Raw genomic sequence first — 18,536 nt, forward strand, 5'->3', positions numbered from 1 at the left:
AACTGTCTTCAAGTTCCACAACCAGAAATAAGGCAAGAAAACCAGCAAACTTGAAGAATTTTTTATAACAAGCAAAATATAGATTTAAATGTTACTCTTGAAAAAATCTGAGTATGCAGCTCTAAAATGAGGTGGATCATGAAGAGGGTAAGGTAAGAAAGTGATTTTACTTTGCTCAGTCTTTGCAAATCTTAACCAGTTGCTAGATCCCCAAATTCTTATTGAAAGTGAGTAAAGACACAGTGGGTTTCATCTTTTTAAAAGGCAGATTAAAAGAAAAATACCGTAAACACTTCAAAATGCCTACTCTGCTCAGACTTTTCTCAGTGTTTTGAAATCCTTAGTTTTGCTTAATTTTTTTAAAAAACTTCTCTTTTTAGGCGTAATATTATTGAAAATGTGTATACTAGGCTGAATCCACACAGAGACAATGAGGGGGTAAGTTCCCATTTTGCTCTTTATTAATGTGAACATCAAAGTTGTCATACATTAAGCAAAAATGTTTGTCACTGGGAGTAAAATATTAGAAATACAAGATACATATTGTAACATACCTCGGATTTTTACCTTGCTTTGGATGGATGTGATATAGAAGTTCTTCCTCTAAAAGACAGAAAATTGACACCCAATTCTGAAAGACTTTTTAAACATCTAAATGACTACCACTTTCTCAGTCAAACCTGTAAGGCAACAGTGCAGGGTTTTTCTAAACTATGGTTTATAATTGTAATAAACTAGTAGTTAACAAATCCATTACCTAACTGGCTGTTATGTCTACTGTCCAGAAATATAGTACAAGAGGGGCAAACACACTTCCTGTTGTCTTCTGTAAGAAGGCCTCAGTACACTGAATATAAAAGACTACAAAACCAATATTGACTATTTTCATAACATTTACACTATCCTTTCATGTCACATTACTGGTCTAAGGAAAAGTAATTTTAGATTACTTCAGTTATGATTTCTAAAATGGCTTACATTCATCTTCCCATTTCCTACAAAGCTGAATTTTAAATTGTGTGTTGAAATCTGGTTTATTGTACCTCTAAACCTGATTATTAGGTAGCTCTTAATATTAGTGTAAGTAATAACTGGTGTTTCTGTCAATTGTGGTTAAATTTGTTTAAAAACTGTGGAAAACTGAAGAACTGATAAAAAACATCAGTGCTTGTACACGTTGTCATTTCCTGTGCAGTTTATGTGAACTGTTTTGTGGAAATACCATTCCTAATCTAGTCAATCCTTTGTAATATTCTTTTCTTCTGAGATGGCTATGAGGCCCTCAGTCAGATAGTTATTACAGTGAATGGTGTTGCACTTGAAATACCTTGAAATTATCAATTGCACACCTTGAAATAGTAAATACACAAGTAGTAAGTCTCACCACAATTGTTACTGTGTCTTTTCCATTGTCCTCTTATCTGCCTAGATTTGATTTATTATCTTCAGTCAGTAAGTTTGTGTGGGTGGAAGGGGCCATTATTCTGTTAGCGTACAAACGGAGAAGAAATCTTTTAACTTGTTAATTTTATAGGATGTGTTCCTTTGTCGAGTTTGAAAGTCATAGGATATACTTTTTTCATTCCACTTTCAAGAAATTGTGCAACAGTACCCCAAACCAAGATACACAAAATTTTCTTCTTTTCAGCTTATTTAGTCCTTCAGGAAACTCTGCACCTCTATCAGCCTGCTACTACTTTTTGTATTTAGCCAGAACTTCCCCTGCTTTTTGGGGAAAAGTTTCTGGTATGTTTGGCTTCTTTAAAAATTAAATAAAAAATAAAACAGCATAGATTTTACAAATTAATTGGTATTTTGAGAAAAAACCCTGAATGTTTGTCTAATGGTTACATTTTAGAAATGTTATATGCCATAGTTGCATTTATCATGCACCTGTTCTAAGTCTAGATTTACTTCTCAATAGCTGTGCAAGTTTGCTGAAAGCTCTAATATGTAGTACAGCATCTGTTTGTCTATTGGCTCCTTTCAGGAAATGTTTGTGCATCACCCATTTTAATTTAATAAAATTAGGTAGCTAACCTAAATATGCATTTTGCTCATAAGAAAATATATCATTAACAGCTTTGACCTTTCTTGCCATTAAAATCCCTGAGTAGCTGGTTTACTTTTAATTTGGTTTCTTTAAAAAGAGATTTGAACAGTAGACTGCAGTCTGCTTCCTAAATTTTTCTTATGTTGATATAGACATGCAAATCTCAGATTTTTTTTTTAAATAGAGTGGTTTAAATTCTAGTTTGAGCTTGTGAAAGCATGTCATTTGCCAGTCAGCACCTTTGTTCTTTTCCCCCCAAGTGGTACTAGCCCAGAGAGGTTTGAGAGGATAAACTCCCCGTTGGTGAAGGATACAATTCCTGTTTGCATTTTCCCAGCAAGTTGTCTTAATGTCATTGAGGTGGATGAGTCTGCTGTGCCTCATCTGAGACAATGAAAACATGACTTCCTTGCTGGTCTTACTTACTCAGTTTCAGGTGTATGTGTGGTGATCTCTGTAGCCTTCTGAACTGGATGCTGTAGTGTCCAGAGATGTAAAGGGAAGGAAGCTGTTCAGTTATTCAACATCAGACTCTTCACACACAGTGATGATGTTGCTACACATCACACATTTAAGCAGGAAGCAAAGGCAGGAAGGAAACATCCAGTATATCCCAATGATGACATTGCCAAATAAGATTGAAATCTGGCCCATGATGCTCCTGCTTAAACTAGTATGAGGCAAGAGCAGATGTTCATATGAAAAATGAGGTGCTAGAGACAAGGATGATGAGTGTGCAGAGCACAAAGGCACCCTTGACTTGCACCTGAGCATCCTTCCCTTCAGTGTGGTTAGCAGTGCACCCGTGTCTGCTGAGAGTGGGTGTTGTGCAGAGCACTTCTGTTACTGACTGGAAACTCTGCCTGTGGCAGTCCTCTTCCATCTTATGGTTGTATGTAAGACTAAAGCAATTTTTATCATGGCCAAATAGTAATGTTGTTAGTTACCAAAATATTAATGCAAATGACTAAAAAACCCTCTCCAAACCACAAGGACAACAATCCAAACAGTCAGATTAACTTTTGCAATTGAGAATATGGTTTCCTTCTAAAGACTATACATTTTAGTGTCTAACAGTTTAAAAATAGTTACCATGAGTTTATGTGAATGGGATCTTAATAGTTTTTGCAAGTTAGTTCTTAGTATATAAATGAAAACCTTGGTTTTATCTGTTTCTAGGTTAGCTTTGTTTTACTCAGCACCATAAACATTTCAGGTAGTGTTGCACTTGGATTTTGTTTTTTGGTTATCCAAACTAGTGATAGTAGATTTTTGTTCTTCACACATTTGCTTTCTGAGAAACCTTAACATAGAGCCTAAGTAAGGAGATGCCATGCAGAGCAAGAGTCTGAGAAATAAAAGAATCCTTACTTACAGCAGTATCCAGAGATCACTAGTCTGGCTTGAGGGTATAGCAGTCCTAAATTTTTTCTGCTAGGAATCTCAGCAGATTACAAGTATTTTATAAATCCAGGGCTGGAGAGAGCCCTGTACTGTGGTCACAATGAACAACTTTAGCATAGTTTGAGCAGAGACTTCAGCTACAAATGAGGTGCCTTATGCCTTTACAAATATGAGTGAAAGCACAGAAATTTATTGTGTATTGGGGCCTGATGCTTTCAGATCTTTAAAGGGAATTCAAAGAATGTTTTCATAGCTAAATAATTGCTAGCACTGTGATGTTAGAATACCACTGAAGAGTTGTTCTTACTTCCTGTGCTAAAGTACTGCTCTTTCTCTGTGACTCTACTCTGACCATTTTAATTTTTTGATGTGTTCCTAAGACTAGGAGACTACTATCCGATTAGGCTGCTTCACTGTTTGTATATATCCTTAAACACAAGAAAGAATGTTAAAATTGCAGTGGGTATGTTAATAGTTTCAGTTGCATTTGTTTAAAGCTGCCTTTGAGCATCTTAGTTGAAATCAATCATATTTCCGTCTTGTTTTTACTAATAATACACTCTGGCAGTTGGCTGAACCAAATCACATGCCATTAAGGGCTGCTACACATAAAAAAATGTAGATGGACACAACCCTTACATCATTCTCACAACATTATAAATCCAGTCTTTAATACATAGCAGCTCTTTTCATACACATAATTTAATAGCACAAAACTTGTGTAAAAATCGTGAATGCTCATGTTGAATATAGCTAGCACAAATTTATTCCTGATTTTATGGTCAGTAATGCTTCAGTTGAATTGAAATGTGAAGGAAGGCAAATGCACAATAACCATAGTTTTCGGGGACTTGTTCTAGACACATCATTAGAGAGAAATCTGTCTATGTAGCGTATAATATATAAAAGAGGCAATTTCTGTCCTACTGTCTGTGGGGTTTCTTGTCTGTTAGCACTGAGGGACACAAGGGAAGCACAAAATAGCCTGCTGTAAAATAGGGTGCAATGCCATGCAGGATGTGAGCTTGAATATCAAACGCTAACAGCATTGCTAATTCAACTCCTACCAGCATTTGAATTGCTTAGGAGCCTCAGGGCTGCTATTATATTGCTTATTGCTTTTACTCTTCAGTGTTGCATGGAGCAAAATTATTCACTTCAGTCTGCCAAAGGAATTTTTAAAGATCTCGGTATTGTGAAATGTGGAAATTTCAGGGTGTATGTGTGCTAATGTCAACCTCAGAGCAAAACTGATGGAGTAGATGAAATACGGAATTTAAATGTTCCCTGAATTTTAAAAAACTGAAGTCTTCAGCTATGTTGCCCTGTTTAATATTAGCTAGGTATATACATAACTCAGGTCTTTTTCTTTGTCAAACCAAGAAACAGGATACATCTGTAGCCTCTTCTTGGTGCCCTGGGTTTTTGCTGACATTGTACTTGTAAGGTATTAAAGCAGTTCCATTTCTTACCTTAAAACTATCTCCTTTATCTTGCTTCTCCTCTCTGTGCTCTTGAAGACAGGAGAGTATTGAATTCTTGAAGATTCTCTTGCATATTTTCGTATTTGGATGTGAAAATTCTAGTAAATGGGAGTCAAAACATCTCAAACTAAGACCAGCAAACCACTGTGAAAGTCTGTCTCATATTTCCTGAACAAATTAAACTTAGAGGGATGCCATTATATGCAGTAATACTCCTTCTTGTGGTAAAATTGTCCCCATTTTAACTTGGACTGTGCTAATCAGTCTTGGGGCTTTTATTCCAGCAACATTACGTAGAGCATGCAAAATCTTACTGATCCCAAGGTATTTTCTCAATACTGCTATTAAGCTTGTAAATGAATGACAGCAGTACTTGTAGTGAGGAAGCTTTTGGATTACATGACAATAAAATGAGGTCAGCATGAAAACAAGGCAGTCTGGATTGCGCTTCTAATGTCTTGAAAATCTGCCAGCTTCCAGAGATAGTTTCATTTGTCTAGATTGATAAGTTGCTAGATATTAATAATTTAAAATGTACTGTTCCCTTAAAGCAACAGTACTGCTTTAGCACTTGAAAGTGAAAATACCTAGTATCAGTGTCAAAGCACTGGAAGTCTATCACCAAAAAGCACAATATTTTTTTCAGCTGAAGGCTTGTACCCATGCAGGTCATTTGCTGAGGAGACTTCCATTCCTTAATCAGCACTCAATGATCAGATTTTGTACTGAAGGCTGTTAGGTTTGACCTTAAATAACTGTTCTACTGCTAGTTTTTCCAGGAAATACACAATCTGCCCAGAGGTGTGTTGTTCAAATACCAGCATTCCCCACGCCTGCTAGTTTTTCCAGGCAATACACAATCTGCCCCAGAGGTGTGTCTTAAGTTGTTCAAATACCAGCATTCCCCACGCTCATGGGTTGCTGCTTGCTTTTCTGGCGGCATCATGCATGCAAAAATCAGAGAGTGTTCACTAAAACACTGAGCATTTATTTTGATGTGATGCTTCAACTAAACTACTGTCAGTAGAGTTAGCTATTCTCTGAGTTTTTCACAGAACTGTGCTGCTACTGGCTGTGCAGAAATTCACAATTAAATATATTGACCTGGTGGCTAAAGAAGCTTAAATTTTCAAAATTTTCCACTGATAGATGTCCAAAGTTGTGGGGGTGTATCATCTGTATTTATCAAAGACATTTGAAATAAAGATGGAGTTAATTGGGAGGAGGTACTTTGACTGGCTCAAAATGAATTGAAATTATTAAAAATGCTGGTTTCATAGTTATAATTTCTTAAATTATGTTGCTTAAAAGGATGAACATGAAATACATTGTTCTAAGTTGTATGTTACTTACAAGGTGTTGTACATTCAAATAGAGAGTTGCTTTCTCAGTTTGAAAAAAAGATTGGTTTTTCGGCTTGCTTTTTTAAATTTTTTTTTTAAATGTGGTTAGAAAAACTTTTAGTTTAACTACTGATCTTTTTGGGGTGTTGAATCTCAACCGAAGGAGCCCGGCGCGGCCGAGGAAGGCGGAACGCAGGGGAGGTTGGTGGAGGCGCTGAGGCAGATGCGGATTAATCATAGGGGCAACTACCGCCACCTGCTGGAGGAGATGCTGGCCGGGTACCGCCTGGCGCAGCTGCAGGTACCGGATGCTGGCCAGGTACCGCCCCCGCCCGGCCCCGGCCCGGCCCCGGCCCCGGGCAGCGACCGGAGCGGCCAGCAGCACTCGTGACACCCGCGGCCAGCTAGCGCTGCGCTTCACCGCCGCGGCTTCCTCGCTCACATGGCACCGCGGCACTGCTAGCCTGGAAGACTGACTGGCTCTACTGTAGTTACGTGTACAGATCGTTTATACAGAGCTCTTACTTCCTTACGAGTTCAATATTGCACTTATTGCACCCTAAGTTGTGTAGAGAGATTTAACTTCCCGTTTGAGATTTTGATCTTTTTTTTTTTCAAATCCTGTGTCACCAAAAACAGGAGTCTAACATGATATGCAAAAAGGCGTTTTAAAACTTTTTTCTTTTGAGAACATTATTAAATAATAGTTTTGATGATATATGTTTGCTCATTGTAAAGTAATTTACATCTTAGTTGTATCTTTTGTGCAATTTAATTGAATTATACAAATTATTCAGGGTTTTTTTCCCCCAGCATTGTGTACTGCATGTTTGTGTTTGGTTTGTATATAGTTTCTATTACAGCTAAATTACAAAAGCTGTTTTATTTTAGATTGTCACTTATGAAATGTTTGATTTTTTTTCCTTTTTAGTTTAGATTGTATCCAGTGTTCATCATAAATACTGATTTTTTAGACAATGGTATTATTACTTCTCAGGTTGTAGCATAGCATATATCCAGAAATGAAAATGTACTTAGATTTAGTACATAGTGTCAAGTTACAATAATTTGTGAACAAGTGAAAATAAAGAATATGCTGTGGAATAATATCTGTATGCATATTGACTCTTTTAAGTGAGTAATAAACTTTCTTTGAAGTGTTGTCACTCTGACATGACTTGAAACTTTTCGTAGCTTCTGATGTGATCTCACGGTGTTCATTAGTTTCTACAAAGCTTTGAGTGATTTTGGGTTTGGAGCATTTGTATTGCCCACTGTATTGAGCAACATTTCTCAGGTTCAAGCTAAACATCAGCCATATAAATGAATAAACTATTCTTCTAAAGCTTGCCTTCTGCCACATCTTTTCTTGTCTCCTGGGGTACAGCACATACACATTTTGGTAGGTCGATGGTAATACTGGGACTGTGCAGTAGTGGTAGCTCATCACTAATAAGTGAAATCTCTAAGCTTGTGTCAGTTGTCAGTTCATAACATAACACGTGCACAAAAATATAATTGTTCAAAACAGGTACAAATTTCACTGCCTTAACAAAAATGACCCTGCAGGAATTTCTTTTGGACCAGGAATACCTGAGAAGCTGAGTTCCATAGTATTTTGTGGAACTTTTTTTGGGGTTGGTAGTCCACAGACATAGTATGTATTGATAGTAGTGATTTAGTAAGGTAAATCTTGGTTTTGAGTCATTCTGCTATAAGAGTTTTACTGGATTCGTGTTTTATAAAAGTAAATTCCATCATGATGTTGACAAACAGGAAATATTTGTGTATGGAAGTGTACAGGTATGGAAAGCAAGGAAAATGTTTTCTGTCTCACACTAGTATTCTTCTTAATTATGCCGCTGAAATCCAAAGTGCAACAAAATGTTTTCATTTGTATTGGTGAGTAGTAATGTTTCTCCTCTTCTTTTTCTGTAGGGTTCTGGAGATCTAGAAGATCCGTGGTAGCCTTACAAATCTGCTAAAATGCTTTTGATTCTGAAAGGGGGAAAAAAACTTTTAAATCTGATTTCTTCAATACAAGGGAAAATTTCTGGTGGATTTCCAACATTTGTGAAATGGGCAGAAAGATAATAGAATTTTCCATCATTTGTTCATTTTTGTGTTCTCTGATATTGCCACTCTTAGCATTGCCTGTACTACAGTATTTTTACCAGCCTCAGGCATACTGATTACATCTGTAATGAACTTTGGCCCTAAAAAAGAAGGAAGGAAGGAATATTCTCTCAGCAGATCGGTGTGTGTACCTGAGGTGCACAGGATTGTAGGCCTACTCTGAAGATACACTGTGGCTAAATGAAACATGCAACACACAAGCTTGAGAGAGTACAAGTAATTGTTTGAGACGTTTCTTATTTCACTTAACCAAGTTGGAAGGCTTTGCAGCTCTGTGGCTTGGGAGTAATTTCAATTGGGCAATACACTATCAGATGTGTATTTTTTGGTTGGTTTTTTTTTTTTTTTTAAATTTTAAATTTTCCAGTTTTACCTGTATTACCAGACCGTTAGGTTTCCCTGCTGTGTCCAAATTGTGATACGTTGCCTACTGCTTGCTTGAAGATAAGTGTATTATTTGGCAATAATATATGAAGATTCTAGGCATCTAAAACCAGTAAGAATTTTACGCATGTATACAACACACCCTTCAACTCTTGCTAGAGAAAATCTTTTTGAAAAAACAAACTGGTGAATTTATAGTTAGTAGTGACTTGCTTTGACATCTCTCACAGCTGCAGGTTTTTTTAAAAATGCTGAAAATTTGCCTTTATTATAATGTAAATTGTGATTATTTTTTTTGTTCTATATGTGGTTTTCTATAGTTTTTTGATTTTTTTCAGCTTAAGATACAGACAGAAGTCTTGTGTAATATGGGTATAATTTTTAATTGTTTGCATTATTTTCGAAGTTCAAATTATCACTTTGAGATTACTATAAATACACTTAAAATTATCTATTTTAAATTAAGAAAATATTAGAGATATTTTCATGGGTTCAATGACCTTTCATTTTATAAGCAATGGGCATGGTACAGAGTGGCTGTCATGTAAGGTACTTGAAGATTCTTAGTTTAATTCTATTTTTGCAATAACCTTGACTTTTTTTCTGACTTCTTTGAGTTGTGCATGTAATGAGTCCAGTAAATGCTGAAAATGGGGAAGAGTAAAGTATTTATCTAAAATAAAAGCTATTGGGGAGGGGAAACAATGAATGTATCCATCTGTACATGATTTACATGCTGTGGATGCCTTGTAAACATTTTCCTATTTGTTTAAACTGTGTTTCAGCGAGGATGTAATTGCCCTTGTGTGTAGTTTTAAGCTAATGACAGTCATCAACTGGTTTTGTGTGAAATTAAATTCATGGTATTTTTCTGTAACTTTATCCCCATGGTGAGTCTGTAAAAACCACACGCTCTTTCATACTGATGCCGAAGGCCAGCTTTTCCAGTCATTTTGATTCACTGTGTATCTGATTTATTTTTTTTTTTTGGTCTAGAGAGGATTATTGCCACGGTATATTTTATTTATTCATTAGATTTTAGCCTTGTAAGTTAAAGTGTTTTAAATGATGATGTTAACAGGTATTTGTCCCTTTACTGGTTTTTTTGGGGTTGTTAAAAGATAGGGAATGAAGAATGCAAAATGGTTTATTGTTCAGACTGTCCGCTCTGGTCCAACCCTGTACTGATAGTACCTTCCCAGTATGATATTGTGATGTTTCATACAATACAGTGAACATAACCAACTTGTTATCTTCAATAAAGGATTGCTAAAACAGTGTGACATGCCTTCTATTTTCTTGGGAAGGACTTACTAAGAGGATGCAAGTGTTCCATATGAGAAGATAACCCAGTAAGATTTATGAGGTCTCTTGGTTGATGGATTTCTGGTTGTTCTGTAGCAGATGTGCCCCTTTGTCCCAGAAAAGCACGAGTCTCAAAGTGGGCTTCTCTGTGGGAGTAAGGAAAGGGCAAACAACATTTACTGCTCCTACAGCAAATCCCCATCCCAAGTTTAGCTGGAGTCTTAGTCCAGCTATGGGAGAATATTCATTTAAAGACTAAAACTTCAGATTCAACTAGACTTTTTGGTCAAGTCATTTCTTGAAGTTTCTTAAAGATTTGAGCTTAAACCTGTAACATTTCACTGTTGCACAGTTTTGAATAGAAATTTCTCTGATGTTAATGCTTTCATGTTAGAACTTCTACAGATTTTTTTTAACTTTTACAGATTTTTTTCCCAACTTACTAATATAGTTTTTTAGCTGAAAAGGAGAATGGAATCCTCCATGATATTGATACTGCAGGGTAATAACCTGCCTGAATAGTTAGTGTTACTGTAGAATGGACGTCTTTACAAACAACCTGAAGATTTTTGAGTCTACACACCTGTAACTTCTTTCAACTTTCTTGTTGGATTTGCTTGTACAGCATAACCCCTGCATGCTTTCTTCATGAGCTACAATTTTAATGCCTTTTTCTACTGGTGAGACTTCCGGTATTCCATGGGTTCCAGTCCCATGAACACTTCTTTGTGTAGATTTTTTACATTAAGTGGATAATCTCCCTCAAGTACAAGGGTTGATGCTTGTTTGTATCGCAGCGCAGCATACACACAGGTTTTTCAAAGAGAAGGATAATGGCTTGCGCAGCTACATCAAAATGTACCAGCTTTTTTTTCCCCTAAATTATCGCTACTTGCCATTCATGCATCCACTTGGTTATGAATTCTAGTCATGTTTTCAGTTTAATCTAAATACTGTATAATTTCAGCAGCCTGGGAAAAACTTTGCTTATTGACTTTGTATGCTTAGTGTGAGAAATCTGAATGAATGATGAAATTTGTTCATGTATTTGCATCGCTTATCAACATTTTAAAATTACATTGTCTTAATTTTGTTGCCACCTGGTAACTAACACAAAGATCGTTATGTAGAATACTGAGAGTGGGAAGTACGTCTTCCACCTGAGGTCTTTCTGTTGTATCAAATTCAGCTTGATTTCATTTTTAAGACCTCCTGTAACAGAGGCAGAGTAGTCCATGTCAGTCCTTAAGTCTGCTCTCTGAGCAGAATAAAGATCTGTTTTAACTGCTCCTAATTAACATCTTAAAAGGAATAGGGGGTAATGAAGTAGATGGAAATATAAATGATGTCACTCTGACCTCAGAAGTCTCATATTAGGTGTTAACTACTATGACAGTCTCCTCTTAATAGGCTGGATCTTCATGTGGTTATTTGAGCCTGCATGCAAACCTTTGCAAGACTTGGCCAAAATATCCATATTTTTTGTGGCCCTAAATGTGAATCTGATGCTGATTTTGCTATTTGGGTGGTTTAAAACAAAAGAAACCAAAACACAAAAGCAACCACAAAAAAATCAAAACCACAAGACCAAACAAACTGTTGTTGATTCTTTTAGCACATCAGAGGCTGGCTATTACTGGTTAAGTAGTTTCTTGGTATCATATGTAAAGTGGAGTTCAGTCAGCCACTTCATCTCTGAACTTTTGTATCAGCCATAATCACTAGCTTAAATAGTAAAATTAGCCCCAGAAAACCAGTCATTTTTCTTTGGCACTTTGAGTGGAAATCAAAAACAATAGGAACTCCAAATTAGTTACAGCATTGAACCAAACTGTAGTAGGCAACTTTTACCTCTGAAGATGAAGCTAAAAGCAATGCTGCCTATCATTAGGTGTAGGCCTATAATGGCCAAAAAAAAAAAAAGGCCACAATGCTGAGCAGTTTTTAATTATCAGCTAATTTGCAGTTTGTTGGCTTGAGGATTGTCTGAAGGCTTGTTGCTTTTGGCTCTTTATAGTTCTTTTTTAGCTCTAAACTGGAAATGAAGTTGGAGGGAGCTGCACTGGTGCAGGTAAGCAACTCCATGGGATACTCCCAGAGATGAAGGCAAATTGACAAAACCACAAGAAAGGACCCAAAGTCACTGAATTTATGCAGTCTAATCCAGGTAAGTATGCAATTTATGCAGCTGAGGCTCCACCTTTCATATCTTTGTGACCTGTTTTCTCTGTGTGCCAATCTGAACTTGTCCTATCTGTATTTGTTTGGACTGTTGCTGTACAGACCTGACTTAGCTCTGCTTTCTTTGTGCTGTTTCATGTTCATACCTGGCTGCTTCTCTGTTGATCAAAACATGAGCAATTTTGCATTTTACCATGCCTATGCCTCCTGTTTGTGTTAAAATCACTGTTGGTACTCTCCTCTCATTTCCATCATTCACTCTGTCAATTCACCAGTGCTGCTGTGCTTAGTTCTTTGTACATCTCAAAGATCATGTTCTCCCAAAGACTTTGCATTTCTGTCTTCAAAAATCTCAAAGTTCTCCTTTGCTGTGATGTCTGGATTTAAAGACTGACTGGGATTACCGAGATCTTCCTTCTGATTCTTGGCTTTCCTTATTTTCTTATTTGTCTATGTGCAGCTTTCAGAGAAAAATCCTTGCTGTGCTGATCAGTGGTTGCTGTGATTAGTGGCTGAATCGTCAGCTATATGATTGCATCAGCACCTGCTTTTAAACCTAACAAAGACTGATAAGGGTTCAGGTCATGGGGATGGGCTGATAGGAGAAAAAGCGGACCATTTCCATCACTTGGGTAATCTTTCTCTGAAAGCAGTTATCCTTCCCAGTAAAGGATGCAAAAGACTGTAGTAGGAATGAATACACATTCTAAAGACTTGTGGCAACTAATTCAAACGGTCTCATTGGATATAGTTTTTCCTATTGTGTCAAGTCTGCTTCAAAAATAAGTGACTGGTTTTCTGCTTTCTCAGACTTCTGGAATCTAAGGTGAGTTGTGGGGAAGTTCAGTCTATGGTGCAGTAGTGTTTAGTGTTGTAAGGACCCTGCCCTTGACCTTTAAAAAGCTGGAATGAGATTGATGAGACCCCTGATAGTGGAAGTCTCATGAATGATGATGTTGGAAGTGTGATGGTGGTGTTGGAAGTTTCTCTGATCTTTAAATACAGAAATAGTGATTTTTTTCCTGGCCTTTTTCAGGTGGCTTTTGGAATATGTTTAGTACATGCGGGATATTTTGGAACAAATATTGTTCAGAGAGCTTACGTGCAAGGTTCTGTCAGAAAATGACCACATGTGTTCTGTTTTATAATTTTGAAAGAGCTGCAAAGCTTAAGTGAAAGAAATTGGGCAGAAATTCATAGAAGGAGAATTCTCTCTTGTGAGATAAAACCCTAGTCTTGGAAGTTAGTGTCCAGGACTTACAAAGAGAACCTAAAAATATTTGTGTATGTTACATTCCCTTCAAGACTTATATTTTCTCAAAAAATCCCTGAATTGTCTTTTTAAAAAATGTGCAAAAAGAGAAACTGTGGTGAAAATGCACCATTCTATACTGATGAATTTTAGCTACTTCTTTGGGGAGTGAACATGTAGATTAGTAAATATCTTACATTTAGAAGTTAGTTGGAAACTTTGAAGTAAATGTGTTTTAACTTTGAAGTAAAATGCATATTTAAATTGCATTAATGAAGAGATATTTCCCATTGTTTTTGTAAGGAAGCTTCTTAACACCATTCCCATCAAATTAATTCTGTGAATATTGGTTTTATTTTGTTTGACAGGTTACTCAGGTGCAAAATGGTGGATGCCTGCCTAATCTTCAAATAATTTACATCTTCAAATAATTTACATTATTTAACTTCTTGTTATTAGGGGAAACTGGATGATATGAGAGTTAATTTTTTTTAATCCTCAATCCAATGGTCATCTTCATAAACTAATCTAATTTTAATGGTACAAGAAGGATTTTGGCCTGGGTATGTAAAGCAGGTATGTTTTCCTAGTGTATTTTAAATAATAATATTTCAACACTGGGAGCAGAAAATGTATTAAATGAAACCAATTTTTTTTTCCAGCTCCAATAAATCTGCATTTACTTTGGAAGGAGATAGTTTTTGGAAATACACTGCCAACACAAACAGTGTCAAGGTGTTTAAAACTGTCGTGCTTTACAAGAACTTCTCAGTCTCTTAGTACTTTTTATGTTATGCTGGCTGTGAAGTTTTAAAATGGTGAAATGTATTTTACATTAATCTCTTCATTCCTAGTTGTCCTTACCTTAAAAATATGTAGGAAGTTCCATGCTGCTGCTTCAGAGATTACAGTTACTGCATTAAACTTCACATTCAATAATTAAAAAAACCCAGAGGTCCAAGCATGGGAATAATTGATTGCGGCAACTTCTTTACATGCTGTTATCATATTTGAAGTGCTATTTCTGTGAACTAAAAAAAAAACAAAACCAAAACCCAGCAAAACCCAACAAAGTTATAGCTTTAAGATGTGACTTCTCATATGATCTTAGTAGCCCATGTGCTTTGAACTGCATTAAATTAAAATATTTTGTATTAAATGAAGGGAAAGGAGAAAAATATGTACTAAATGGGTGTTGTCTTATCACTGACTTGAAGATATTGTACAGCTGTCTTCCAGTTCAGCCTGCAGTATTCAAATGTTTGAAAGATCTGTCTTTGAAATGCAAGCAGGCCATCCACTCAGAATAAAACCAGTTTGCACTGCTCCCCTGTACTTGGTAGGACAGACTCCCAAAGAGCATAGCAGAGCTAGCAGCATGAGAGCTGTGAGAGACTGCCATGATATGTGGAATGAAGAGCAGAAATGTACTTTAATTATTCTTGGAGGGGGGATTGATTGTGTGTGATACTGAATTGCTGCTCTGTTAGAGTGGAGAGAATGGAGTGGGCATTTAAATGCACTATGTAAGTGCTTGCAGGATGTGGGGTTGCTTGTCTCTGGTTCACCAGCATAAACAAGTGAGGTGCCAGAGCTGTTTTGTGCAGATAAGCAGTGTGAGATCTGGCACTGAAGAGCCCACACAGTTCCATGGACTCATGAAGTTCAAAATGGAAAGGCTGGTATTTGCTGCAGGTGATGCTTTCTTCACCTTGCACCAAGCAGTGCTTTCATCCATGTGGCTGGATCCTTGAATGCCAGACAGTCCCAAAACCTTGCTTTAGGCAGTGTTTATGAGGGTAGTGCTTAGAGTTTTAGCAGTTCTTGTGACTTCCAGGAAGTAAAGGTTGTGTTCATTCAGTTGTTTTTCATTCAGGTGAATATGAAATTAAGGTGAAGTTCTGCTACCTGTGTCCATACTGAATGGTATATCTGGAAAATACTTCTTGTAGTTGTGGAATGTTTTCTTGATACAGAGGTCTAGTCTGTGCTGGTCAGAGAGCCCCTTCCCTGAGTACAGACCCTTGTGTGTGCCAGCTGTTGCTGCACAGCATGCTAGGTCTTGAATGGAAGAATAGGATTTTTGTTGGTTTGGGGCTTTTTACAGAATGTGTGCTTTCAGTCCTTTGGTTTCACTTCCAGTGCTCACTCTGATTTTGACACCCATTATTGCTGCTGGACTGTGAACAGTCTGATGTGGAGTCCATGAACTGTTGGTCAGAAGCAGCCATTGTAAGAACCTTAGGATGCAATTCAGTACTGGAGAGTGAAGCTTTCTGTACAGACTGGAGATTTTTGATATGAACTGAGCTCTTCCGGGAGGAAATCATTTCACAGGAGCACAACCTGAGTACATTTCATCATGGAATACCTGCCACCGATTTAATACTTGTGAAAAAGCAAATTGTTTGCAGGAAGGCCTATCTTGATGCACTGAGAGAGACAAGGGAAAAGGAGTAAATTTATATGGAGTACCAAATATATCTGTGATACTGTGTGTGTAATTCCTGCAGGTGGGGAAGCTGAGGCACTGTGAAAAGCTCTACATCTTGTATAGTGTGGCAATAGGTGTGCTCATGCAGTGACAGCTGTTGCCTGACAGCCCCTTCCAATAAATCCTTCATTCTTCCACAAGAAGTGCTTTGTGCCCAGCAGACCAAAACCTGCTCCTCACATTCCTGTTCAGTGGATTTAAATTGTTCTCAGAGATAAGCCCTGGCAAAGGCAGATGCAGCTTGTGGGGTGCTGTCTTTTTGGTAACCCAAAAGGATGGATGTGGTGGTGGTGTAGTGCAATGCCATTTTATTTTTTTGAGCTTCTCCTTGGCTTCCTATTGGGCTGCCTGACTGTGCTATCTGTATTGCAGATCTCCCACTTCAGGGATGTTTCAGTAACACAATGTCACTCTTGAGTTATAGCCATCCAAACTTCAACAGTCTGCCATGATTTACTACCATGCTGAACCTCTCCAGCTCGTACAAGGGGAAGAGCAAGGTCTGGGTCTCTTGCTGGGAAAAGTTTTGAGGAGTAGGTTGGAAAAGAAGTTGTCATCCTCTAGGACAGAAATGGTGCAGATGAATGCCACAAAGGGAAGAGTGTAAATTGAAATGAGCACAGTTAATGTGAGTGAGCGTCCTCCTGGAGAGGCAGCAAACCTCGGGTTTGTTTTTCTGTCGGTTGTATGTAGTGTTTGACCCTCTGGGGGGAAGCATCCAGGAGTCAGTGCTGTGTGCTCTTGTTCTGTCATGGGGGGCAGGGGCTGGGTGCCTCCTTCCCCTGAAACCTACCCCTGAAAGGTCCCCTGAGCCAAGCAGCAGCTAATTACAGCGTTTATAATGACATGAACCGTTAGTCACATTGTCTATAGTGGACTAAGAGCATTACAAAAGTAACAAAACCGCCACCAAAGCCTGTCACAGGTGTCCTGTGCAATTACGTTTTGCCACCCCCAGGACTTCAGGCTGATAGCAGAAACTTCAGACATGCTCCAGGTAAAAGATACTGTGTCAGAAACTTGTTCCCCTAGACCTTCTCTCTCTTGACAGCTGCCCTCCAGGTCAAGGGAGGATTTTCTTAGTGCTGAGTTAAAGGTAGCTTTAAAGGTCAGATTATCCGTCAGTCTTGGGGGAGCTGCTGAGGTAAAGCTGCAGCTGAGGTGTCTGCCTTTTTCACATACCTGTAAATCTGGCCCTGGTTCTGTAAATAATGAGGTTATATTTAAAGTGCATTATGTCAGAAGAGTTCCAGTGGCAACAAACCTTTTAATGAAAAAGAATAGAGCAAGAGAACTTTTTAACAATAAATGTCTTCCTACACTTAGCACATTAGGGTGCATAATCACCCCTCTGCGTGGTTTTCAGCGTAATATGTGTGGTATTGAGGAACTGGCAAGCTACTTGGCATTTGTAGAGCATCAAACAGTAGATGACTAAGTCAGTCAGTGCATCTAAATAATTATATATAAGAAATACTTGTGAAAATTAACCCCTCCATCTTACAGAAATAACCATGGCAATCTGTGTGGAGATAGCAGCTATTACTGCCCACATACAGATTGGTTTTGTTTCCCTACCTAACCCCGAGGTAAACAGAGTAACTGGCACAGAATATGAAGTGTTTTCTTTACTATTAATGCCTTTCAGTGGATTCTGCTAACACAGTTACACTGGCTAGTTACTCCTGCTAAACTGTAAAATAGCTCAGGAGGGAACCATTTCAGAATTGCTTGAGAGCAAGCCAGATGCATAATGCCTGCATACATAAAATATGTTTTAAGAGGAAAAAGTTAAAGCTCAGTGGGAATTGTTGGTGATCTGCCTTTCTAAGATGAAGTTTATGTTATTCCTTTATCAAATAATTTTAAGGCAAGCAACTCCTCGGGATGAGGAGAGGAAAAAAATAGGTCTGTAATAACAACAAAATACCTGTGTAGTTTTATTTTTAGTCTGTGAGGAAAATCATACAGGATACAATCCTAGATTCTTGTGTTCATTCTCCTGGGTCTGTGGTAGTTGATCATCTAGACCTATTTTTAACTCCTTGGCTGTATATTTTCTCCAAACTTTCAAGAGGAATTTTCAGGATTTAAGGCCCAGGTGTCTACCCTAAGTGTACCTGTGTTCCGCTGGTACCTGCTTGGCTTCAGCTCTTCTCGCGGAGCAGGGTAGAGCTGGCGTGGGATGCGCCTGCGGTGCGGCCGTGAGCCCGCTCAGCTCGGCTCTACAGACTGTGCTCACCAGCACTGCCACTTGGTCATCCCAGCATGGCTCATGCTCTCTTTCACCCTCACGGGGATCGTGTCGCTGGAGCTTTGTGTGCCCTGCAGCCAGCGGAGATGGTGCACATGGATTCATCCGGATTCATCTATCCATGGCCTCCCGCCTGCTGCATTTATCTACCAGAGCACTATAATCCTCCCCATCCGGATTCATCTATGCATGGCCTCCCGCCTCCCGCCTGCTGCCTTTATCTACCAGAGCACTATAATCCTCCTC

At 38.1% G+C, this 18,536-nt stretch overlaps 1 protein-coding gene across 2 annotated transcripts in view; it reads left to right on the forward strand.

Annotated features, from left to right (window-relative positions):
• Positions 1-10,084, forward strand: part of PPM1B (protein phosphatase, Mg2+/Mn2+ dependent 1B) — a 34,971-nt gene extending 24,887 nt beyond the window's left edge. Inside the window, exons 6-7 of one of the 2 annotated variants that reach the window (XM_005416191.3) lie at positions 381-438; positions 8,223-10,084. In XM_005416191.3, the coding sequence (XP_005416248.1) occupies positions 381-438; positions 8,223-8,252 (88 nt within the window). In that variant the 3' untranslated portion in view covers positions 8,253-10,084. Of the gene's footprint in view, positions 1-380; positions 439-6,447; positions 7,392-8,222 lie in introns of those variants that run through there. The other variant, XM_031060009.1, reaches the window with a different exon arrangement.
• Positions 10,085-18,536: the final 8,452 nt, after the last annotated feature.

This window comes from Geospiza fortis, unplaced genomic scaffold (genome assembly GCF_000277835.1).
Source record: "Geospiza fortis unplaced genomic scaffold, GeoFor_1.0 scaffold41, whole genome shotgun sequence".
NCBI lineage: Eukaryota > Metazoa > Chordata > Aves > Passeriformes > Thraupidae > Geospiza > Geospiza fortis.